This window comes from Stegostoma tigrinum, chromosome 29 (assembly GCF_030684315.1).
Source record: "Stegostoma tigrinum isolate sSteTig4 chromosome 29, sSteTig4.hap1, whole genome shotgun sequence".
Classification (NCBI taxonomy): domain Eukaryota; kingdom Metazoa; phylum Chordata; class Chondrichthyes; order Orectolobiformes; family Stegostomatidae; genus Stegostoma; species Stegostoma tigrinum.
In genome coordinates, this window is record NC_081382.1 from 15,551,016 (window position 1) to 15,576,977 (window position 25,962).

Consider the following 25,962-nt stretch of genomic DNA (forward strand, 5'->3'; position numbering starts at 1 on the left):
AGAGAGGTAGGCAGGGCCTAGCAGTAAGGACAAGGGTGGAAGAGTCAGAGGAGCATTCTGTGGATTGTCAGGATTGTCCCTTCCCCATGTTATACTCTTCAATGATGGAGTGAGGGTCTTTGAATGAGAAACAACTCCCCGACCATCTATGAGGTGTCGAGCTGGATGCACTGTTTTAGCTCTCATGGTGGCCACATGTTGATTATCCATCTGCAGCTGGGTAAATACCAGCTGTGCTGGAATGAGGCTCGTGTGATCAGGGATTATCCAATTAAGGGCTGTAGTTGGTGGAAGGGCAACAAATCCAGCTTTGCACCTTCCTGGCTCGATTTAATCCGAACAGAGGTGGGCACACAGCAAGGTTCAGGCACGTCACTGTCTGCCTAAGCACAAACCTTTCCTGTGTCGATGTGTGCCACAAGAGACCATAAGATTGTGCTACTTGGTGGAGGTGCTGTGCGATGATTAGGGCAGAGAAGTTAGGAGCCTCTACATTGTGGGGAATGGAAAGAAAAGTGGATGACCTATTGTTGAGCTATTGCCGTGTGTCTCACTGTGGCTGAGTTAAGAGAACAGTTGGCAGAAGCTGTGGCTGGAGATTGTGTGACAGTGCTCTCGGATTCTTAGCACATGGCTGGCAGACTTGGACAACATGATGAAAAGGAGACGAGGTTTTGGGTAGCGGTTATTCTGGCAATTGATTGCTGCAATTACTAGTGCAGTAATTCATATTTGTCACAACAATGTTCCACATGGAGATGTGAACTTGAGCAGAGGACAAGAAAAGGCTAAGTTTTCTCACAGGGAGCAAGAGGAAATAGTAGATACCCTACTGTCAAAGTAATATTTATGCTTTGGAAAGGGTTCACAGAAAAACAACAGGGATGTTTCTGCTTACTTAGTGCTCTAATTTATGAGGGGAGACTTGCAGTTGAACATTTTTTCACTGTCGGAAAGAAGATTGATGAAAACGGGTCAGTACTTTTAAGCTGCTGAAAGCCACAAGTAATAAAGGTGCTAGCAACTTATTTATTTACCTGCCAATGTGGAACTAGCGCAGAATTATGAAACCTCTAGCAACATGTCATCATTTTTTAAAAGAAAGTTATTTGTTTTTCCCCAAAAACCTCTTATTGCTGTGGATATCTGAAGCAAGAGTCATTGTAAGAAGTGTTCAAAAGGATAGAACTGACAGCTGGTTAAGAATGGATTCAAAGCTACGAACACAAGTATGTCCAATAATGACAAAATGACATATTGCCATGACATTGCTGACAAATATTCATCATTGCATAAGCAAACTAAAGCAGGAGTAAAATATTAGTGGAAAATCTGGAGCTATACTTGACAACTTCAGAAGATCTATGAGATTTTCCAAAAATTAAATTCTGTTAGGTGTATTGAGGTTATTGTATGTGTTCTTCTGAAAGAGCAAGCTTGATTATTCAAATCTGCTCTTTTTCTATGTTATCAGAGGATAACACCCAATTGAGTAATATTCTCCAATCTTCCATCCTAAACTGCATTGTCCATTCCTCTGACTTGGGATTTTTTGCTTGTTTGCTCCTCTTTTTACAGTAGCACAGGGAAAAGTTATATTTAATCTCCAGTGGATTTGACATACAGTCATACAGCATGGAAATAGACCCTTCGGTCCAATCAATCCATGTCAACTATGTTCCCAAAATATACTAGTCCCACCTGCTTGCATTTGGCCTAAATTCCTCCAAACATTTTTTATTCATAAACTTATTTAAATGTCTTTTAAATGTTGTAACTGTGCCCACATCCACTACTTTCTGTGGATGTTCATTCCACATATGTACCATTCTCAATGTAAAAAAATTATCCCTTATGGCTTTATAAAATCTTTCTCCACTCACCTTAAAAATATGCCCCCTGGTCTTGGAATCCCGCAGCCTAGGGAAAAGACATCTGCCGTTCACATTATCTCTACCCCTTGTGATTTTATAAACCTCTATGTAAGGTCGACCTCCAGCCTCTGACACTCCACTAAAATAAGTCCCAGTCTATCCAAGCTCCCTTCAACCTTCCATTCCTGGCAATTTCTTGGTAAATCTCTTCTGAACTCTCTCCAGCTTAATAATATCTTTCTTATAACAGGGAGACCAGAAATGCTCGCAGTACTCCAGAAGAAGTCTCACCAATGTTCTGTACGATGTCAACATGACGTCCCAATTCGTACAATCTAAGGTTTGAGCAATGAAGACAAGCATGCTAAACATCTTAAACCACCCTAGCTACACATTATGCAAACTTCAAAGAATTATGTAACTGAGCACTTCGGTCTCTCTGTTCTGCAACACTACCAAAGCCTTACTTTTAATTGTATATGTCCTATCTTCGTTTTTTCTTTTATTATTTAAATGAAATCCTCACATTTATGCCACTCTTCAGCTCATTGACACAATTGAACAATTAATCCTAGATTACCTTCTTCACTGTCTACTATACCACCAATCTTGGTGTCATCTGCAAACTTACTAACCATACTTTCTATACTCTCATCTAAATTATTTACATAAATGACAAACAAAAGTGGGCCTAGCACCAAGGCTTTCATCTATGTAAATACAATCATTGAAATCCCAGTACTGAACCATGTGCCAATCCACTATGTTGAATGTGCCAATCTGAAAATGACCTATTTACCTCAATTAAAAGCAACATAATGTGGATGTCAGAGATCTGAAGTTAAAACAGAAAGTGCTGGAGATACTCAGCAGGAATGGCAGCATCAATTCCAAAGAAAAATCGATGTTGGACTTGAAATGTTAGTTCTGTTTCTCTCTCCACAGATGCCTACAGACCTGCTGTGTTTCTCCAGCATTTCCCATTTTTATTTATCCCCACGTACTGCATGTGATTGTCCCACTAAAGAAAAAATTTGCAGGTGGTCAATGCATTAGGTAATGATTAACTTGCTTCCCCAACTCCTGAGAAAATGAAACCAATTGTGCACCATTCATTTTTAGGCTGGCAAAGCATATTTGGGTTATAGGCCTCAACATTGGCATCATGGGTTACCAAGAGCTGTTTGCCAATCAGAGGCTGGTAGCTTTGGGACTGAAGAGCTGCAAATTGAGGCCTACTTCTCAGAGGATTCAGTATGGAGGAGATAAGTTAATAACATTGGGCTTCAGCAACTTCCTAAAAATGTACATCTTATTCAGCCTTTGGTCACCTTTATCAAATTTCCTTAACACTTGGCACAACTATTGCTCTTGTTAAGCTACGCTATTAATCACAGAAGAAACATGGATTCCCCTGTCTCTGAAATATACAAAACAATATTTCCACTGCATTTGGGGATGTGAATTACCATTAGCCTCCTCTCATTTCCCTTCCAGGTTATGGAGGTCATGGGTTTGACGAGCATTTTCTAGGAAACTTGGTGACTTTCTGCATTGTGCTCAACACAATAAAGGAAGGTGACGGCCTGGTCACTATTATCACTGGGCTGTTAACACAGAAATCCAGGTATTGTGTTGGGTACCTGGGTTTGAATCCTGCCACAGCAGATGGTGCAATTTGAGTCCAGTAAGAATCTGAAATTAAGAGTTTAATGATGACCATTGTGTTGTGATATCAATTATCAGAAAAAGAAAATCCCTCTGGTTCACTAATGCCCTTTAGGGAATAAAACTGCTTCCTTACCTGGTCTGGCCTACATGTGGCTGAATCTTAATAGGCCTCTGGGCAATAAATACTGGCCTACCCAGTTATGCCCTCATCCCATGTATAAATAAACAAATATAAAGTACAGGCAAAATGTTTCACTGGAAGATAAAGTGAATGTTTGAGCTGCTGAATGGAGTGAAGATCATGCTTTATGCGACAATGTGCTTCTTCAAGGCTAATCATGATATGAGTTTTGCTAGGTTGGAAGTTTCATCCGCTGATACGAACCTTGACTTTTAAAAGTGTATTCAATGTTTAAGAAAATTAAAACGATCTCTTCTTGTGTGAAAATACAGATCAGATTGGTCTTAACTTAGCCAGTAAAACTACAAGAATCAACACAATGTGGAGAATTATTTATAACCTTCTACTCATTCCTAGCCATTCTTCAATCCACTATGCCATGTGTTGAAGCATGGTACTTTAAGGTACACTTTCGCTGACCCTCCAGTTCTTATATGTCATAGAATTTATCTAACAACTGATTGCAGAGGTATAAAATACAATGAACAAGTGCACACCATGTTGTGATATATCATTATTGAGGCAAATCAAAGTAACAATAATATTATTAAAGGTTTCAAACAAGCAATTGGTTCTCCATCATGCTGTTAGATGTGTTTTTGCTGAAGACAGCTGAACTGTCGGGTGGACATTATGAGTGATTCAGACAGTCTGTCACCACAGGCAAATGCAAAAGGATTTGGGAAGGATGTTCAAAAACATTGATATCCCTCTATTTGTTTAGCTGTAAACAACTAAAAAAAAACTTTCTTTGGGTCAATAAATCTACTCAGATTGGCAAGAATTTATATTCCTACCAATGATAACCTACAATCATGTAGTGAAGGGTCTTACCTCACATGATTTAATGCAGTGAATCATTTCAGGGTGTGGGTACCAGTTTAGTCCTGCTGTACAAACAATATTCTGTGAAGAGAAAATAAAATCAGAGTTTTTATAATTGCACTCAGAAAAAAGTTTGCTATCTGCGTGGCGTCTGCCTCGATTATCCACATTGGTTCATATATAGTGATTTAGTGTACCAGTCTGCAGAGCAAAACAAGGTCACATGGATTTCTCAATGTTGTGGCTGACTCACCAACCAAACAGGGTTTAAGTGGTGATTTATTAAAAGCCTTTCACTTGTGTCCTCCTGTAACATAAGGCACTGTCGCTAGCATTTGCTGGACAGTTATTATCAAAATGTGTGAAAATAATAGCTTGATATGCAAGGTGTTATCGTTCAATGTCTCAACAGGTCAAAACGTTGGATGTTAGAATTAAATATAGAATTATAATTACTTGATTGTAATGCAACAATCTAATCCAAGGCTTAAGATGGTTTAACATTGACAAAATTGATAAGCCGGAATGAACTCCATATTTATAACGGAGGATGGCAAGGCATGATTATAGGGCAGCAATCAGTGGTAAGGCAGTAATTCTTTATTCCGTAAACATATCTATTCTCTGAGCTCCTGAAATTAGGCTGATTAATCCCTATTTTGTAACCTTTAATGCAAGTTTTCATGGATTTTATCAGTTTGGGCTCTGCAGTTAGTGGACACAACCTGTAATTATATTCAGATATATACTGCCACTGTAGAATTTTATCTGCTTATTTAACTCTCTTAATTGACTCTTGCTTTTAAATTTGTTGCTATAAAACGGCTTGGAAAATTTTACACGTTTTATCCAATGGGCAATAATGTCTGACCTTCATTCAGGTGGCCTTAAGGGAGCACTGTCTCCATGACATATCCCTCTTACTGTTTCAGGGACAATTATGATCCTTCTGTTTACAGAAACGAAAGGTTCCGCGTTTTATTCCATTCCCTTTGCACACAAAACATATTTGCCATGCTTTTGTACAAGTTTTAGCCCTTTGGGATTCTGTTGCTTCCCTACAAATCAATCTTCACTGCTCTCTGGGAAAGGGAGTTCCACACATTAACAGTCCTTTAAGACAGATAATTTTTTCCTTCTTGCTTATGTCATCTAAAATGGAAAACCTCTTCTTTTTAAACTGTCACTTTTAGTTCTGGTCCCTTCAAAAGGGAAAGATGCTCTCAGCATCCACCCTGTCAAGTCCCCTCAGGACCTTAGATATTTCAATACAGGGCTCCCTTAAACTTTTGAATTACAGTGGATACAGGTTCAACAATTTCTTCATATTTTATGAACAAACCTTGTCTGAACTGCTTCTGATGTAATTATTAGCTTTCTTAAGCAAGGCAACCAAAATTGTACACAACACTCTGGAGGTAGCATCAAAGACATTCTGTACACCTATAGACGAACTTCCCTAAGTTTATGTTCCATCCCTCTTTCAATGAACAGCAACATTCAATTTGCCTTTTGACATACTTGTGATACTTGCATGTTAGCTTTTTTGTGAATTTCCCAGGAACCCATATTTCTTCTATACTGCAGAATTCTGCAATCTCTCTCCAATAAAATGATCCACTGTTTTTCTATTCTTCCTGTCAAAATGGACAACTCCACATTTTCCCACTTGGAACCATTCTGCCAATGACACAGAATACATATTTCTCATCACTGTGCAGCCGCAGCGAAGAAGAAAAATCAAAACCATCCTTGCCGAAATTTGAAAGGCAATCCCTTTAAAAGGATAGTCAATAGTTATCGCTGAACACCAGGGGCAGCTTGGAGTGTTTAAAAAGCACAGTAGTGGGAACCTGGAAGACCAAAATAACAGACTTGGAGTCAAATCAATGATAGAAGCTGTCTGATACCATCAACACCTTGAAATTGCCTGCTTCTAAGGCATATGTGACATGTCTATTCCAGCACTCTTAAAGTACAGATGCATTGCACAGAATTTGCCGGGAATGTTCCAGCATTTTGAATTTTGTGCTTCTGTATACCAGTGCTACAAAGCTTAATTGTTATGCCTTTGTTTTTTGCAGGTTATTACTTTTTAAGTTCATCTGATATAATGTATACATGAAAGTCTTTTCTTTTAAATAAGTGGGCTTTCATTCCTTCCAGTGTCCATGATACAACTGATCCTGGGATAATGGGAACTGCAGATGCTGGAGAATCTGAGATAACAAAGTGTGGAGCTGGATGAACACAGCAGGCCAAGCAGCATCTTGATGCTGCTTGGCCTGCTGTGTTCATCCAGCTCCACACTTTGTTATACAACTGATCTTGACTGTTTCCTATTATGCAATAAGTTGAGTTGATGTAACTCTGCATAGAAACCCTGACTGCAAGGTTGGTTATTGATGCTGTACAAGTAAATATTTAGTTCCTTCCAATCTCTATTTTATGACTAAGATTTGAAAACTTGCTTGAATTATAAAGGGGGTGACTGAAAAATCCTGCTCCTTAATGTAATTTCAATGACTGATCAAATTCCTTCACTCCTGATTTCAAGTGTTCCCATTTAAAACCCACTGTGGCTCTTCTAGAATTGCTTTTCTTAAAGGCTCTGTGCATTGAAATTTAAAAAAAACTTGGAAATCATCCGCGATTGTGATTATCTATATTTGCAAACACTTGTTTCTTATTTAAATTATACTTTTATTTCAACTTCTTTCTTTTTCATCGAGAGTTGGCATAATTAGAGATTAGTAGAAAATCTGTATATTTCTTGAGATATTTAAGGTCTGGTTGCAAAGCAACCCAGGGCAGACCTGAACCAGAAAAAGAGACCTTGTCAATCAAGTTTGTTATCTTCTATCCTGTAGTACATGCTTGAGATTGAGCTTCATAGCATAGTGACAGAAGGATTTTCACTTCCCTCTCTATTGTAGAATTACTGCCCTGCCCAATGTGGCGAATTCTGGATACTTGCAATCTATAAACTCACTCTCTTGTGCACTTTAAAAGACGGATAATTGGCAGCATTAGTCATTAACATATCATAGAAATCTGTGTGTAATTTAGTGATGCAAACAAAGGGAGCCAAACATGACAAGACTGGTTCCTGTCATCAGATTCAATCATGATAAACTACTCATCAAATTCCTTCAAGTCCAACCTGGCATGTCTTTAAAACTGAGGTTGTGTGTCACATGCATGGACTGAAGTCTTATAAACGTATTTTTGTGTAGAAGTGTGATGTGGATGACATTGCCAAAGCCATCATTTATTGATGATTCCTAATTGTCCCTCTAAGCCTCATTCTCAAATATGCTGACTAACCTGCTCTGTCATTTCAGAAGGTCATTAAGAGTTAACCAGGTTGGTCTGGGTCTGCAGTTGGGTACAGGTCAGATTGGGAGGGGATAACAGATTTCCTTCTTTAAAGGGTATTGGCGAATTAGTTGTGATTTTACAAGAATTTGATAATATCAATCAGAGTGGCTACAGAGCCAACTTTTTTTATAATTTTCCATTTATCTAATGAGATGATTTTGACATTTATAGTTGCCAGGATGAGGCTTGGTACATTTTATTTCCTGTGTGTATACAAGAAAATCATACTTTGTAGCAAACAGATCCAGCAACACACAATTACTTTACTGTTCCTGAACATGAACACGTTCAGAGTATGGTCATGAACTAGTGGACACTTTTGTTCTGCCATATGTTCAAAATGAACATACTGACACAGAATAAGTTCATTTTGGGGGGTTTTAATGTCATGGCATGTCAATATAATAGGGAAACAGGAAAATGGCTTGAACTGCAGCCTGTTACATCAGTGTTGATATTTTGTCAACATTTATGGCCAAATATTTAATGAAAAATAATTTCTGGAATTGCTTGTATCTTGTGGTTTTCTGGGCAAAATGATTTGGTGCAGTGCATCCATTCCTAAATTATTACCCTAATGCACATTCTGCCTGAGGAATCTTGCATAAAATGTCGGAGGGAGCAAATAACTTGCTACATCAGAATCCAGAGAAGGTTCACGAGGCTGATTCAGGTATGGAGGGGCTGTCTTAGAAGGGGAAGTTGAATAGATTGGACCAGCCCTCACTGGAGCATAAAAGAACAAAAGGTGAGCTTATTGAAACATATAAGATTCTAAGACGACCTGATAGGGTAGATGTGGAAAGGTTGTTTCCCCTGCTGGGAGAGTCTCAGGGAAGATGGCATAATCTCACAATAAAAGGTTGCTCATTTAAGTAGATGAAGAGGAATTTCATCCCTGACGGGAGTGAATGTCTGGAATTCTTTACCACAGGGATGTTGAAGCTAGATCATTATGTACATTCATGTTGGGTAATTAAGTCTAGTCAAGGCTGAGACAGATTGATTTTTAACTCAGGAAATTAAGGGTTATGGGGAAAAAGACAAGAAAGTTGAGAATGACCAGATCAGCCATGATATCTTTACATGGCAGAGCAGATTGGATGGGCTGAATGGCCTACTTCTGCTGCAATAACTTGTTTTCTTATGCAGCTGGTTCAGAAACCTCAACTCTGATGTTCACCAACATAACAAAGACCATGTTACAGCTTATACACATCTGTATATGGAAAGTTTGTGCTTACTTATACATAGACATGTCTAGACTCACTCTTACATATAATCCAATTAAGGTCTCACATTTTAAAATTGTAAGACAGCAATATCAAAACATCAAGCACTGAAAACAGCATTGGTAAAATGTGGACTAAAATTTGTAATAAAAATGTCATTTTCTACAATGTGGACACTGTCTCGTTAGCTAATAATTGTGCTGCCTGAAAATAGGCAAAATCATTGAACTGAGAGAAGTTTCATGAGCATTATTTTAAACCAACCTTTGCCTTTGGAGGACTCATCCAGTATTTTACATCTTCAGAGGTCATGTTGCTTGGTAAAATAACTGCATCATTTTGATGTGACAAACAGGAAGGTGTACATTCCGCACCTGAAAGGAAACAAACAGTGTTTTTTTGTGAAAATATATTTATCTCTGCGGTCTCCTGACTTCTGATTCAGTAATTCTGCACATATTTCAAATACATATCTGGAAAATGGGAGTGTCTTTCCTTGAAGTATGATTTAAGTTGTGGAAGGTTGTGCTTTCCTAGATTAGCATACCATTGGGTTAACATCTGACTGCTATTTTGAAAACGATTCGAACTTATGTATTTATAGCAGTCTCAAGAACTTGTGAAAACTCTAGCAGGAGGCTTTTTTCCCCCTTAAGAACAGAATGTTCACCCCAAGTCTTATTTGCGTCAACACATTGAAAGACTTCTTCAAGCAGGAAGAATTGCACCTGGAATACCATAATTCTTTCATTAACCGATGGTATATTTCTAGTTAAAGTGCATTGAGGTGATCATGCTGGAAAGGGGGCTGCATTCCATTATATGGAACTACAAGTAACAGTTGATCTTATAGGTCTTGTATGATCTTAAAACTTGAAGATGGGTGAACTGTAACGCAAGTGCAGTATATACTAGGCTGCTTCTGATGAAATTGCTCCCTGTTTAAAACTTTGCACCTTAACTGGCATGACTACTTTGTACGAGTTGCAGAGTTTAATTACACATGACAATTAAACTCAGTGTGTTAGTGAACTTTTCTGACTATTGTATCTGTTTAACCCTACTCATCTATACCATGCAATCTTGTCCCACAAAGATGTAATTGGTATAACATGAAACGTAACAAAACACAAAATGAGAAAATAAAAAAAACACATTAATGCCAAAATGAGGACTTCTTCCTCAAGCAATGCTTGCACAACATATTAGTTTTTGTGCATTATGCATAATTCGATATGAAAGTAATTATACAAAAACATACATTTTGGATTCATTCATTATTTTCCTCCTAAAGCAGCATCTGTAATAAATTTCTGCAAGTCAGACTGTTGCAGTGAAATTCCTTCCTATACTGACAACACACTGCATTCCATGGAGCTCAACAGTCCCATAATTGATGGGACAAGGATATTTAAGCACTATGGATAGCTCCACAATTCCAAACACGCATACTAATCTGTCTGCATCTCTATCTTACTCCCTCCTCCTTTCTCCTTAACTAATCAGGCATCAGTCATACCTGAATAAACAACAGAGACAGAATTACCCTCAAATCTATCAGTGTATTTTATATTAATTAATTTAAATCTCTGGAGAGAATGTACTCCACTAAGTTGACCGTCAAATGATCAAGGCATCTCCACCGGGTCTGAGTGTTTAACCAGGCAGGGTGCCATTTAGTTCAGAATTTATAGGTTGCACATAGCTTTCCACTTAAACAACTGAAGGTCTGTTGAGGACATTTTTTTTTAAAAAAAAGGTACCCAGAGTGCAAACACAGTAGAATAGCAAGCAATCAATGGCAGGATTCACCTGCTTGAGAGCTTACAGAAGCTGAAAGTTACACTTGCAGCAGTGGATCATATTTGCAGTCACATCCCAGGAAGAATTGTAGACTTTAAATACTGAAGCCAACTTCTTTCCAAACTACGGTTTTGATCTGTAATGAAAGGTTAGGATGTGGAAGATCATGCTATGGACTGGTCAAAGGTCAGCAGAGTATCTTTGTACTCGAGTTCTTATGTACTCTTACGAGGAGGTATGCTTTGGAGGTTCATGATAATAAAGTGCCAATAATCTAGATTGGTACTCACTGTCACTCAGAAATATTATACAAGCACTGAGATTAAGCCCTGCTTATGATGCCTGGAATTCCTCAAGTTTTGTTTCAATTTACATTTTGTTTTTAAATTTTATACAACTTGACTTTAAACTCAATGGTATTACTGGTCATTTGTGTTATGCTTAAAACTTCAAACACCACCCTGACCTCTGTGTACTCAGGTCTTTTTCTCATCAGAAAATTACTGGTTGACACATTTTCAGTTTTCTTAAAATTGGCTCAAATGTTTGTTTGGAAATGAATTCTTTAACTTTACTGCGTGGCACAGAACAAGAAAACTTGATTGAAAATTTTTGTTTAACAAGAGTTGATTTTACTTTAACAGTGAAGTCTGTAATTATGAAAAAAAACTTCTGGAGATTATTTTTAAAATCAACTCAAATATAAAAACAAATTAGGAGTCAAATTTTAGCAACTTCTAAAGTTTACTTGCCCAGATATAGGCAGGATATTATGACACACAAAATATTATCTGCAAAGCACAACATGAAAATGGCAAAAGTTATAAGAATAATTGAATAGTGCACTCTTTAATATAAGACTGCAGTTAAATGCATGACAGGTAAAAACCTTCTCATTTCTTCAATCCACTCTGTCTCCTTCCTCCGTGGTTGATCTAGGTAGGTTATTGTCCTCTACTCTTCCTAAACCATGATGGACAGGAATTGTCCAGCATGATTTGTGGGTTTTTTTTTGTCATTTTCCCTGTTTTTCCCAGTGGAAAGTGTTTGACCTCCAGCAGCTAATCTCTGTCTAATCTAGAGCTCAAAATATTTAAACATCAAAACAACTAAGATACTGTTGCTTTCTTGACAACTTCTCCCATCCTGTGTTGTCCCCCAGTCAGCAACAGCACTTCAGGATTAAGCAATCTCTGTTGGGACTATGTAAGACAAACTTGTGGACATGCAAAATTGATGATTGGCCTGGTCGACTCAAATGGCAAATCCAATGGTAGTCCTTTGGAACACTTGCATAGTTGGGAGAGTCGTGTGTTGGTGCACTTTGAGATGCTTTCTTATAGAACAGAGACTTTGACCATTCCTACACAGCCACAGATGTGTGGGCCATCATGGATCAGACAGCAGGGACTCACTGAGTCCTACTCCTTCGTTCTCAGGTAAGTTTTAGATATGATTAGCAGAAGATGATCTGGTGCCAACATGTGTGCCTGCCCTAGCCTGATAGAAGCAGATATCAGCTGGAGATTCAGGCACAGATTGGGGTCAGGGTTCTCCATTTTTAAGAAGGAATGTTGCGGCAGTTCCCAAATCTTCTCTAAACCTCCCTCCCAAATATCAAGCAACCAACAACCCTCTACATTTCTGAGATGTTCAAATAATGCCAAACAACTATAAGTTCACTAACGCAGCCCCATACCACCTTCTCCTTCCCTTGCTGAGTGCCAAGATTATTGATCACAATCAGAGTTCACAACTGGGATGAATCCAACTTAACTGCTGATAAGTCTCAGCCAGTTGCCTTGTTTAGGCAATCATGTGCATTTCTAAACTTGAATAACTGTGCAGCAAAACTGAGCAATACACAAGTGCTGATTTAAAAGGACTTTGGGAAGTCTTGCTATTATGATTCCTCAATGGCCATAAAAAGATTTCTATTCCAATCAAAGAAATGCATTGCTTTCACTAAGAATCTAGGTAAACATAAAGAGAAAAGAATAGAAGGTTACACCAAGAGGGATAGATGAAGGGTACGAGGAGTAATACGAAAATGCTAAAATGGATAAAACGATTCGCTCCTATGTAAATCTATATAACTCTAATCAACTCTTGAATCTGAAGATTTTCTTAACACCATTCCATCGTCTTATTACCTATGCCATAGCCGTCCTTGCAGTTAAGTCTAATTTGACTGTTGATGCGATGAGGTTGTGGGCAGTCTCCCTTCATTGAGCTGCACATCTGAAGTGAGCCATTCCATGTTCCATCCTTCCTACAGCGAATCAAGTTATCGACAGGTTCCTAAAAAACATCACATGGGCATGCTCAAGTGACATAAAAATCCAATGACTTTTAAATTGCAACCGAGAAAAACTGCAATCAACAACAAACCAACAGTAATCATGTCGTTCTGCACTTAAACAGCTTTCGTTATTGTGCAGGTTTGAGGTTTCTGTTTGACTGAACTTGGTGTAAAGGTGTTCATGTTTTCTTTTCCTGTGTCATGCTGCATTGGGGTAAGGAGTTGGAAATAAAGTCCAACTATTTGGTTTACCAAAAATAACAAATCATGTTCCTGTATTAAACAAGATTTACTATTTATCTCAAATAAATAGATTCTGGCTACAGGTCAACAACATATAGAATCTCCAAAAATTAAAACTCGAATCCACTTATAAATGGCTCCTTACACATACAAAGAGGTAGACGCAAAAGAAAATACAGTTACGGGTGGAGGAAAAACTGATAAGGCAGCTCAGTGGCCCCTGTCCAGAATTCACCGAGTTGATCATTTTATTTTTTTGCCAGCCCTTGCTAATCTTTGATCTCTCTTCTCCAAGTACTTTCACTTGCTTTCAGGAGGTACAGAGCACAGGCTCACAATTTATAAAGTCTCTAACTTATTGGTTAAGAGCAATAGCTTTCAGCAATAGGTGACTGAAAATAAATTAGCTTTCCTCAGGCTTTATACACTTTTTAGGCAAGAACACATATAGGACCTCCTTTTCAAGAGGTTCAAAGGCTTCTGAGCCTATCATTCATCTCCACAAACTGTTCAGCTACTTGACAACCAGTCATATAGTTTTGACAGGCAGAAGGCCTTTGTCATTGACAATTGGTCACCACTCCACAGACTCATCAGCTGCTTTTTGCCAGTCAAATCTCCCTCACACATGTCCCCGGCTCTGGCTTATCTCTAGTAACCTTCCCCTACTGCTTGAAGAGCACTTAGAATGAGTGTCAGTTCAACTTGCTTCTAAAATGTTCAGTAATCCCTTCCACAATCTTTGGTTTTGAAAACAGTCCATTTTGCATTTCAGTCCGCAATCTAAAATACTTCAAAAAGCCTTGAAAATAAAGGACTACAGGGTTCCAGCTCTCTGTTTCAGGAAATTGGGAAGTAGTCTTTTATGATGTGTAATTGAGAGTCAATGATGTGATGGCCTGATCATTATCTTGGCCATGAACTTAGTAAAACCTGTCTACCAGTTTTTTGGATGATGGAAATGAAGTGTCCCACAAGAGTTTACTGCAAGTTAACGTTTGGGGACCACAAGCTTCCTACGGTTTATGAAACTAAACAGGGCTAGTGCCAACCCAAGGCTTTCACACTGTATGCACCCTTCACTCCAGCCGATCCAGAGGCACTCAATCCAGTGGGTTGTCTACTTGGTGTCTGTAACTCATTTTCCGGATGTAAGCAAGGCTGGGGGTGTTAAGGGACTGTTTTTTCTTCTTATTTTAAAAAGACTGTTCTGCATCTTAACAAAGCATGACATGTAATCCTGCAGATGCATTTTTCAAACTTATTTGTCTTTGGTCTTATATCTTAAAATGTTGTGATTCATCACTTTAAATCCTGAACTCAGTGAAAAGGAGACACACAGAGAAAATTATGTGTCTGAATTTCTAAAAAGTGTTCCAAGGGTAGCATTCTACAGAGGCAGTGCTAAATTATAAAGTTCAGCTCTTGGTAATGTCAAAAATATCCCCACTAAACATAAAATCAGCCCTTTTATTACTCATCATGTTGAGAAACATATTGGAAATCAAGGGATTCCTAAAGGGAGCTGGAAGCTCCCGATATAGGAAAGCCCTCATTAACCACATCTCTATTAACTGGTGTCCATCTGTACTGAAAACTGTTTACACTGCACATTATAAAGTTTCAGACAATGATGTGAGTCTGTCTGCTGAGAGAAACCCTCATAAAACAGGGGAAAAAAAAAATCCTTGTAAAGATTTTTGTGAGCTAAAATTAGCAACTAAATGTTTCTAACTCCAAAACAGGCAGCAACATTTCTCCTTTACAGCTTTCCCAGTTGAAAGCTCATTTTCTAACTTTCCGCACATAAAGCATTTGGAATCCTCATTACTCACGCTCTCATTGTTGGCATCACTGCAGTTTATCCAGCAAGCACTGTTGAACTGGAAGCCATTTGTACACTGGTAAACCCCGTGAAATTTTGCTGGGACTGCCTCACACATAACAGGGACGCACACTGCCTCCTGCCAACTTCCATCCTCAGTGCACCTGGTCTTAAAATTTCTCCTATAAAATAAAGAAGTGAAATTAGAAACCGATTACGTTTAAGAATTAACTGCATCAAAATCCCTGCTGACATCCCATTAGCTAAGGATAGCATTTTTCAGAAACTAGAAAATGCGACCTTTCCAGCTTGCTTCAGTGTTTCTTCACAGAATAACTCAGTCATTACATTTGCTTTTAACACATCCTGAAGTTCTTGAAACTCTGAAGGCCCAGGGAGCAGAGAGGGGCAGGAGAGAACACACAGCAAGCAGAAGCATTTGGATAGATGACTGAAAACATTATTGCAACTTTCAAAAGTGTTTTGGAAAGGGGGGAGAATTGTAATGCTGAGTGGTTTAAGAATGCACTGCAGAATGCAACTCCTACATGGAACAGTGGAAGCAGGGGGCAACATAACATGAGCCAGAATCAGATGTTGGACGATTTAAATTGAGTGAAACAAGAGTGGAAGGAAGTGTAGAATTAAGAAGCTCCATTCGCGGATCCTATGGTGAACTTGCTTTCCCACATCACCAGAACGTAGGTCTCCAAGATTAAATTAAAAACGCTTTTTTCCCCCTCTCAACTATATTTACATTTTTGAATAAATGAAATACGGAATTTGTATTTATTGCCAGAAGGGGATGGGGCCTAAATAAAAGGATTATGCACCAATGATTTTAATATTCTAAATGGAATGATATAAAATGACGCATAGACTTTCTGTGCACAAAATATTTCAGAATTGTATTTCTGATTTCCCTACTGCAGCAAAAATGAAGTTGTATAATTTAAAGCAGGACTATAAGTAACTGAATCAAATTATAGCCCTAGAGCAGAACCTTTACTGAATGAAGAGGTCACGAAATATTGAGAAAGTATATTTCAAGGTAACTATGTTTTCTATTAATATGCAACACCACTTTCAGATCGCCTGTGTTGTACTGTTCTCACACTTCATTTGATTTTTTTTCTTCAATGATACAACTTAAGTAGTTGTGATATTTGTGGATTAAAATGGTATTCATTGCATAATTTATACAGGACTCCTGCTCCCCCTTAAAATCTGGCAAAAGTGCCCAGGATCATTCTCCTCCTTGTCAAACCTAATAAGCATAGATTTTGACAGAAAGTGAACCTGTCTGACAAGTGCTTGATTGGTCATCCAGCCAAAGTGTTCCCAAAGGGCACTTGTTAGATAACGAGGTCTATTGATTTTGAAAAGAAATGCATTTCTGTCAACCGCAGCTAGTTAAAATTGCATTCAGCTTGCATTTTACCTTGTTTGGTTAACTGCTCAACGTTGTACCTTTTTTTTTGTCTTTTCTCTTTGTCTGGCGAGGGGACTGAGCAAAAGAACCAGCTGCTCTGCCTCTGCTACTAATATAACAAAGTGTGGAGCTGGATGAACACAGCAGGCCAAGCAGCATCTCAGGAGCACAACAGCTGATGTTTCGGGCCTAGACCCTTCATCAGAGAGGGGGATAGGGAGAGGGTTCTGGAATAAATAGGGAGAGGGGGGGAGGTGGACCGAAGATGGAGAGTAAAGAAGATAGGTGGAGAGGAGAGTATAGGTGGGGAGGTAGGGAGGGGATAGGTCAGTCCAGGGAAGACATACAGGTCAAGGAGGTGGGATGAGGTAGTAGGTAGGAGATGGAGGTGCGGCTTGGGGTGGGAGGAAGGGATGGGTGAGAGAAAGAACAGGTTAGGGAGGCAGAGACAGGCTGGGCTGATTTTGGGATGCAGTGGGGGGAGGGGATGAGCTGGGCTGGTTGTGTGATGCAGTGGGGGGAGGGAACAAAGTGGGCTGGTTTTGGGACGCGGTGGGGGAAGGGGAGATTTTGAAGCTGGTGAAGTCCACATTGACACCACTGGGCTGCAGGGTTCCCAAGCGGAATATGAGTTGCTGTTCCTGCAACCTTCGGGTGGCATCCTTGTGGCACTGCAGGAGGCCCATGATGGACATGTCGTCTGAAGAATGGGAGGGGGAGTTAAAATGGTTCGCGACTGGAAGGTGCAGTTGTTTATTGCGAGCCGAGTGGAGGTGTTCTGCAAAGCGGTCCCCAAGCCTCCGCTTGGTTTCCCCAATGTAGAGGAAGCCACACCGGGTACAATGGATACAGTATACACATTGGCAGATGTGCAGGTGAACCTCTGCTCAATGTGGAAAGTCATCTTGGGGCCTGGGATGGGGGTGAGGGAGGAGGTGTGGGGGCAAGTGTAGCACTTCCTGCGGTTGCAGAGGAAGGTGCTGGGTGTGGTGGCGTTGGAGGGCAGTGTGGAGCGAACAAGGGAGTCACGGAGAGAGTGGTCTCTCCGGAAGGCAGACAAGGGTGGGGATGGAAAAATGTCTTGGGTAGTGGGGTTGGATTGTAGATGGCGGAAGTGTTGGAGGATGATGCGTTGTATCTGGAGGTTGGTGGGGTGGTGTGTGAGAACGAGGGGGATCATCTTTGGGCGGTTGCGGCGGAGGCGGGGTGTGAGGGATGTGTTGCGGGAAATGCTGGAGACGCGGTCAAGGGCATTCTCGACCACTGCGGGGTGAAAGTTGCAGTCCTTGAAGAACTTGGACATCTGGGATGTGCGGGAGTGGAATGTCTCATCGTGGGAGCAGATGCGGCGGAGGCGGAGGAATTGGGAATAGGGGATGGAATTTTTGCAGGAGGGTGGGTGGGAGGAGGTGTATTCTAGGTAGCTGTGGGAGTCGGTGGGCTTGAAATGGACATCAGTTACTAGCTGGTTGCCTGAGATGGAGACTGAGAGGTCCAGGAAGGTGAGGGGTGTGCTGGAGATGGCCCAGGTGAACTTGAGGTTGTGGTGGAAGGTGTTGGTGAAGTGGATGAACTGTTCGAATTCCTCTGGGGAGCAAGAGGCGGCGCCGATACAGTCATCAATGTAACGGAGGAAGAAGTGGGGTTTGGGGCCTGTGTAGGTGCGGAAGAGGGATTGTTCCACGTAACCTACAAAGCTACCAAGAATACAACTCCTCCCACCCACCCTCCTGCAAAAATTCCATCCCCCAATCCCAATTCCTCCGCCTCCGCCGCATCTGCTCCCACGATGAGGCATTCCACTCCCGCACATCCCAGATGTCCAAGTTCTTCAAGGACTGCAACTTTCACCCCACAGTGGTCAAGAACGCCGTTGACCGCGTCTCCCGCATTTCCCCCAACACATCCCTCACACTCTGCCCCCGCCACAACCACCCTAAGAGGATCCCCCTCGTTCTCACACACCACCCCACCAACCTCCGGATAAAACGCATCATCCTCCGACACTTCCGCCATCTACAATCCGACCCCACTACCCAAGACATTTTTCCATCCCCACCCTTGTCTGCCTTCCGGAGAGACCACTCTCTCCGTGACTCCCTTGTTCGCTCCACACTGCCCTCCAACCCCACCACACCCGGCACCTTCCCCTGCAACCGCAGGAAGTGCTACATTTGCCCCCACACCTCCTCCCTCACCCCCATCCCAGGCCCCAAGATGACTTTCCATATTAAGCAGAGGTACACCTGCACATCTGCCAATGCGGTATACTGTATCCATTGTACCCGGTGTGGCATCCTCTACATTGGGGAAACCAAGTGGAGGCTTGGGGACCGCTTTGCAGAACACCTCTGCTCGGTTCGCAATAAACAACTGCACCTCCCAGTCGCGAACCATTTTAACTCCCCCTAACATTCTTCAGACGACATGTCCATCATGGGCCTCCTGCAGTGTCACAAGGATGCCACCCGAAGGTTGCAGGAAAAGCAACTCATATTCCACTTGGGAACCCTGCAGCCCAATGGTATCAAGGTGGACTTCACCAGCTTCAAAATCTCCCCTTCCCCCACCGCATCCCAAAACCAGCCCAGTTCGTCCCCTCCCCCCACTGCACCACACAACCAGCTCAGCTCTTCCCCTCCCCCAACTGCATCCCAAAACCAGCCCAGCCTGTTTCTGCCTCCCTAACCTGTTCTTCCTCTCACCCATCCCTTCCTCCCACCACAAGCCGCAACTCCATTTCCTACCTACTACCTCATCCCGCCTCCTTGACCTGTCCGTCTTCCCTGGACTGACCTATCCCCTCCTTACCTCCCCACCTATACTCTCCTCTCCACCTATCTTCTTTTCTCTCCATCTTCGGTCCGCTTCCCCCTCTCTGCCTATTTATTCCGGAACGCTCTCCCCATCCCCCTCTCGGATGAAGGGTCTTGGCCCGAAACGTCAGCTTTTGTGCTCCTGAGATGCTGCTTGGCTTGCTGTGTTCATTCAGCTTCACACTTTGTTATCTTGGATTCTCCAGCATCTGCAGTTCCCATTATCTCTGCTACTAATAGTTGGCTACCAGGAAGCACCAGGAAGTGCTGTTGGAATGATTCTGTCTGAGCTCATAAGTGAAAACATTTTCTTCAATTAGGGCAAAACATTTCGCTGAGATTAGAAACTAGTGCTGTGAAAAATTCTACAGAAAATCCACATGCTCAAAAATATGCTCCATTGGACAAAATGTAGGATTTTCAATGCACTGGGTAACTCAATCACTCAAAGATTTACATTTCTATTTCAACTACTCTCACTGTGGGAGAGCAATATCTATCCATCTGTTGGTTCCTTGCAGTGGCATTGTTACAATTGGTTCTCTTCTTCCCACGGAAAAATCTTTGAACTGCAGAAATGTTCAGTGTAAGTGAATTAGGAGCGACCTTTGGGAGGGCAATATCCCCTGATTAGCTCCTTACACTTCCATTATTATAACTGGCTCCCTAATGTCAGAATCGCAGAACCATGAACATACAAACACAGTGAACCAGTATGTTCACATCCTTATGATCAGGATGACAAAAATTACTAATGTAAATAGACATCAGATTTAAAAATTAGCAGATTGAGGGAAATAAAAACAAAAACCATCTTCATTCTTCCAAGATGAAGAAAGTCTGACTGGGTTCTCAAGATGCTTCATGCTGTTTCCTCGAAGTTCAATTGTTATTTTTCACCAGTGGTGCCTAGGTAGGCAACTAAAAGGAAATCTCTTTCTCTATTCTCATCCTTATTTTGGGCAGACAAGCATGATTCTGTCCTGCTACTTGGTAGTACGTATTCAAATTGAAATAAGCGGTATTAAAAACAACTTTCATTCCTGTGCACTGTTGTGAGTTCTGTGATCTTCAGTGTCATTCTTGTCTTTGTTATTTTTAAGCCAAAGAAAGTACATATTACAAGGAAATTAAAGACAAGAAATTCTTTTTACTACAGACAGATAGCAAACTTGTTGAAATAGCCAAGTCATGTTTAATAACAAAAAAGAGAGATATTTTCATGTCACTGGCTGAAGAAGGAATGTTGATGAGTAATAAAGTGATCTAACTGCGTTTCATAGGGTAATTCCTCAATTTTGTGGTTCTCAGACCCAAACAACACTGCAACATTGTCTCTGTTTCTCCCTGTAATCATGGATTCCCACTGAAATTATGCATTTGCGCCAAATATTATGTTTAAGTTCAGCTAAATCAGAAGTTCTCAATTGGCACATCCCATTTGAAGGAAAAATATTAGATGGGGTTTCAGAGCAGCCTTCCATTTTAATTAATTCCCTCCATAGAATGTGTGATGAACATAACTTTGTAATTAATGCAAAACGTAGTTAGAATTCTTTTTCAACATTAGTGAACTTCACAGCCACATATTCAGAAGATGGAGAAAGAGCCTTGTGCTTGTTCTGTTGTCACCATGTCAGCCTATCTTTAAGGGACATGTTCTTGTTCCAATGATTGAACCATGGCTTGCGACCTAAGAATATTATGTTTTCATAATTCATCTTACACAGGAACACATAAGCATGACTCTGTACTGATTCAGAGTCCACTTTTGTAAACTATTAACTTAATAACAGCCTAGACACTTGCGTGTTAGATGCATATCAATGTTTGCAACTGTAAGTTAGGTGTAATTAACATTGTCCAGCTCTTCAACATTACAATATCTAAACTCCGTTTCTTGTGTTATACAGGACAACAATGTATCACTGAAAATCAACTGCTGGAGACAAAATCACATCAAAACCAATGGGGAAAGACAGAAAATTCCTCACATTTGTTTTTATTTCAGACAATCTATCAGTTTTGTAACTCCCATGTTTCACTGTGAAGAGAATTCAATCAGCACTAACCAGCTGACATCAGTTGGTCAGCTCCCGAAGGATTTTCTTTTTCTTCATTATACACAAGGTCTATTAGCATGCAGAATTAATTTAAATATTTGAAGGAAGGGAAACAAGTTTTTCTTCATTGTTTACAGAGGGGAAAATAGTCTGCACCTCGTTACTGGTTGTGAAACGCTTGTTGCTGCTTTTTGTAGCTTGACATATTCAACAAGCTAGCACTGATTCCTGGCCCAGTGGCTGATAGTAATTAAAGCACAATTTGCCATCAAAAAATGATTGCTGATAACACATGTCAAAGAAAAAGGTAATGTCGTTGGCGTCTAGTATCTAACTGCCAAAAAACAGCGTGATTTCTCTGCAGAGATAGTAGGAACTGTAGATGCTGGAGAATCCGAGATAACAAGGTGTAGAGCTGGATGAACACAGCAGGACAAGCAGCATCAGAGGAGCAGGGAGGCTGATGTTTCAGGTATCGACCCTTCTTCAGAAATGGGGGAGGGCAAGGGGGTTCTTAAATAAATAGGGAGAGAGGGCGAGGCGAATAGAAGATGGATAGAGGAGAAGATAGGTGGATTGGAGACAGACCGGTCAAAGAGGCGGGGATGGAGCCAGTAAAGGTGAGTGTAGGTGGGGAGTTAAGGAGGAGATAGGTCAGTCCAGGGAGGACGGACAAGTCAAGGGGGCGGGATGAGGTTAGTAGGTAGGAGATTGGGGTGGGGCTTGAGGTGGGAGGAGGGGATAGGTGGGAGGAAGGACAGGTTAGGGAGGCGGGGTCGAGTTGGGCTGAATTTGGGATGCAGTAGGGAGAGGGAAGATTTTGAAGCTTGTCCACATTGATACCGTTGGGCTGCCAGCTTCCCAAGTGGAATATGAGGTGCTGTTCTGACAACCTTCGGGTGGCATTGTTGTGGCACTGCAGGAGGCCCCGGATGGACATGTTGTTTGAGGAATGGGAGGGGGAGTTGAAATGGTTCGTGACTGGGAAGTACAGTTGTTCAGTGAGAACTGAGCGTAGGTGTTCTGCAAAGCAGTCCCCAAGCCTCCGCTTGGTTTCCCCGATGTAGAGGAGGCTACAACTGGAACAGCGGATACAGTATACCACATTAGGAGATGTGCAGGTGAACATCTGCTTGATGTGGAAAGTCTTCTTGGGGCCTGGGATGGGGGTGAGGGAGGAGGTGGAGGGGCAGGTGTAGCACTTCCTGTGGTTGCAGGGAAAAGTGCTAGGTGAGGTGGGGCTGGAGGGGAGTGTGGAGCAAACAAGGGAGTCACAGAGAGAGTTTTCCTCCAGAAAGCAGATGCGGGTGGGGAGGGAAAATTGTCTTTAGTGGTGGGGTTGGATTGCAGATGGCGGAAGTGTCAGAGGATGACTCGTTGGATCCGGAGGTTGGTGGGGTGGTATATGAGGATGAGGGGCATTCTGTTTTGGTTGTTATTGCAGGGAACGGGTGTGAGGGATGAGTTGCGGGAAATGCGGGAGACATGGTCGAGGGCGTTCTCGACCACTGAGTGGGGGAAGTTGCGGTCATTGAAAAACAAGATTTACGGGTGGGGAATGCCTCATCCTGGGAGCAGATGCGGCAGAAGTGAAGGAGTTGGGAATAGGAGAGGGCATTTTTGCATCCCACCCCTTTGACCTGTCTGTCCTCCCTGAACTGACCTATCTCCTCCCTACATCCCCACCTACACTCACCTTTACTGGCTCCATCTCCCCCCTCTTTGACCTGTCTGTCTCCTCTCCACCTATCTTCTTCTCTATCCATCTTCTATCCACCTCCCCCTCTCTCCCTATTTAGTTAAGAACCCCCTTTCCCTCCCCCATTTCTGAAGAAAGCCCGAAACGTAGGTCTTTCTGCTCCTCTGATGCTGCTTGGCCTGCTGTGTTCGTCCAGCTCTGCACCTTGTTATCTTTGATTCTTCTGCACATAGTTTGGATATTACCATGCTGGGTATTATATTAAGCCTGCCAGCAAATGTTTTTCTACATTCTTGTGGCACAATGCAGAACGAAAACTTTAATTATTTATTAGTTCAGAACTCTGACACCTTTGACCGATTTCTAAGCTTGGTTTCTAATGTAGACATCATCATGGGGATACTTCTTTGTAGGCAAAACCAAAATGATACGCTCATAGGATTGGATTTAATCCCATGGGAATATAAAATGCATCTTAGAACATTGTGCAAAAGTAATGGCAATTCAAGGTGATTTCTCTCTTTTTTGTCCCCTTGAACTTGAGGCAAACAGAAATCAGCTACAATTGCCATAGTGGTTTAACAGTTTGTTATTGTTCATTTTGTGTAATTGTACAGACATATTTTGTAAGTTACAGTGAGCCTTTTGAAGCTTGGCCATTTTAATCTTTTTATATCTTGAATCAACAGAAGTATTTGCTCCCCCCACCTCCCCCACCACAGTACCCACTTCTCAACCCAGTAATATAATTTATCAGCCCTGGAGTCACTTACTTCCTTATCTTTCTTGAGGTGCTGGGGATGTGGTATCCTGGTTTGCATTTGTATTTACATGATGAACCAACCTTGTGCCCATCATGCTGACAATGTGAACTTTGAAGTTTAGCATTAGGCACAGGAGGAGGAGCAAGACACATCAGTTCACAAAGGGATTCGGGGAATGACCACAGTCCATCATCAAGGCAGATTAGCGTGTTGTTGGTCCCTGCAGAACACAGCATTGCATTAGTTCAAATAGAAGACTCATTTTTGGCACAAACATAAACCTCATTGACTAAAAACTGAAGCAACCTTGTTGGAATTGCTGGCACATGAATTTGGAAAGCAAATTGTTCACAGTTCCTCAGAAACGCATATCCTGTACACGCTGTTACAAACCACAACTAAACACTATTTCACAGCACAAAATATATCTGAAGACATTCACTTGCACAAACTCTATCCCATTTTCTATCTTTGAACCTGGGAAGGTTTGTTTTTGTTGGCAAACCCTCTCTATAACTTATTCAAAGTTACTCACAACTTAAAGCTATTATTGTTATTTTAGGGTAACAGGTTCCAATAAGCAACTTATTGGTTTGACGCATTGAGCATTTACTGAAAAAATAGTAAGGGGGCTGTAGATGGGGAAAGGAAAGCTTCCAGCTATACACACTTTTGCTGGAAGAGGGAGATTTTGCTCAGATCAAGTCTCTGAACCTGATTATGTCATTCAAAAGGACAAATTTATTGTTCTACCCAATTGAGGCAAGAAGATTTTGTGTCACTCTTGGGAAGATATCTGACTACACAATTCTTAGCATTTTCCAGTCCCCCAACATGGCCCCAAGTTCTCCTGTTATATACACAGGGCGCAGCTAGTCCATGATGAGAGCCGGCACAGGAGGTACTGCAACTGAACCCACTCTCGTCCTCATCTGAACTCTGCACACGCACATTCTCCAGCAGGAGACATGGTTAGCAAACAAGAATGGAATGTTGCCTGATTTTTTTTCACATCTCCAGGCGAATGATACAGTCCCACCATTGCCCTGTCTGAGGATTAGCTAACTCAACAAGTGCCAGGGATGATTTTCACAGCTCCCTTTCCTCCCTAGACAGTGTAAAGGTAAGCTGCTTTCAAACACACAGTGGTAGAAATCTGCAATACACTCCCACCAATGTGTGAATGCCAGGATGACTGCAGCAATCAGAGAAGAGACTGACAGATTTTTACACAGATAAGGGTATCAAGGCAAATGGAGGAAAGGTGCATAAACGGAGCTAATGGAAAGATCAGCCGTGATTAAACTGAATGATGAAAAGACTTGGAAGATTTAATGATTTTTTTCTCTCATACATGTTTTCTGCCAATCACTTGGGCCTCAAACTTAATTGTTGACTTTGATTTCTGCTATTCTGTTGATAACCATTTAACATTTAAGGCTGATGTCACACATTTTATACACTAGTTTGTCTTCATATCACTCTTCTGGAGACATGCCTCGGATGACTTCCACTTTGTGCCTTGTTGCTTCAATGAGCTGATTTGCATCAGCCAGCTGTTTACCAATTTTTAATTTTTCTTATAAAATCATGTGCGTGCAGGGGAATTCACTTTTTCCTCCTGCTTACTTCACGCACAAATATATAACAGCCTCAACTCCTCAAGGAGAAGTTTTCCTGGTTATGGTTATAACCGATCCTCCTTGTGTGACACCTATTGTATGGTCTCCTGAGTTTGACGCTCATTTTGAAATTTGACAGTCTTTGTTACATTTAAGGTTTGCCAATGAAGCCATAATATAATTAAAATTTTGGGAGTATATGTAGCCTTTTAAAGGATGCTTGAATTGC

General features: G+C 41.2%; 1 protein-coding gene across 3 annotated transcripts in view; it reads right to left on the bottom strand.

Annotated features, from left to right (window-relative positions):
- The window catches only part of LOC125465534 (pappalysin-1-like), a 316,341-nt gene that overhangs the window by 86,675 nt on the left and 203,704 nt on the right, over positions 1-25,962 (bottom strand). For all 3 annotated transcript variants that reach the window (XM_048559167.2, XM_048559166.2, XM_048559165.2), the window contains exons 16-20: positions 24,121-24,331; positions 15,348-15,519; positions 13,121-13,268; positions 9,429-9,538; positions 4,561-4,632 (exon numbers count right to left, since the gene is read on the bottom strand). In XM_048559167.2, coding sequence (XP_048415124.2) covers positions 4,561-4,632; positions 9,429-9,538; positions 13,121-13,268; positions 15,348-15,519; positions 24,121-24,331 — 713 coding nt within the window. The remainder of the gene's footprint in view (positions 1-4,560; positions 4,633-9,428; positions 9,539-13,120; positions 13,269-15,347; positions 15,520-24,120; positions 24,332-25,962) is intronic.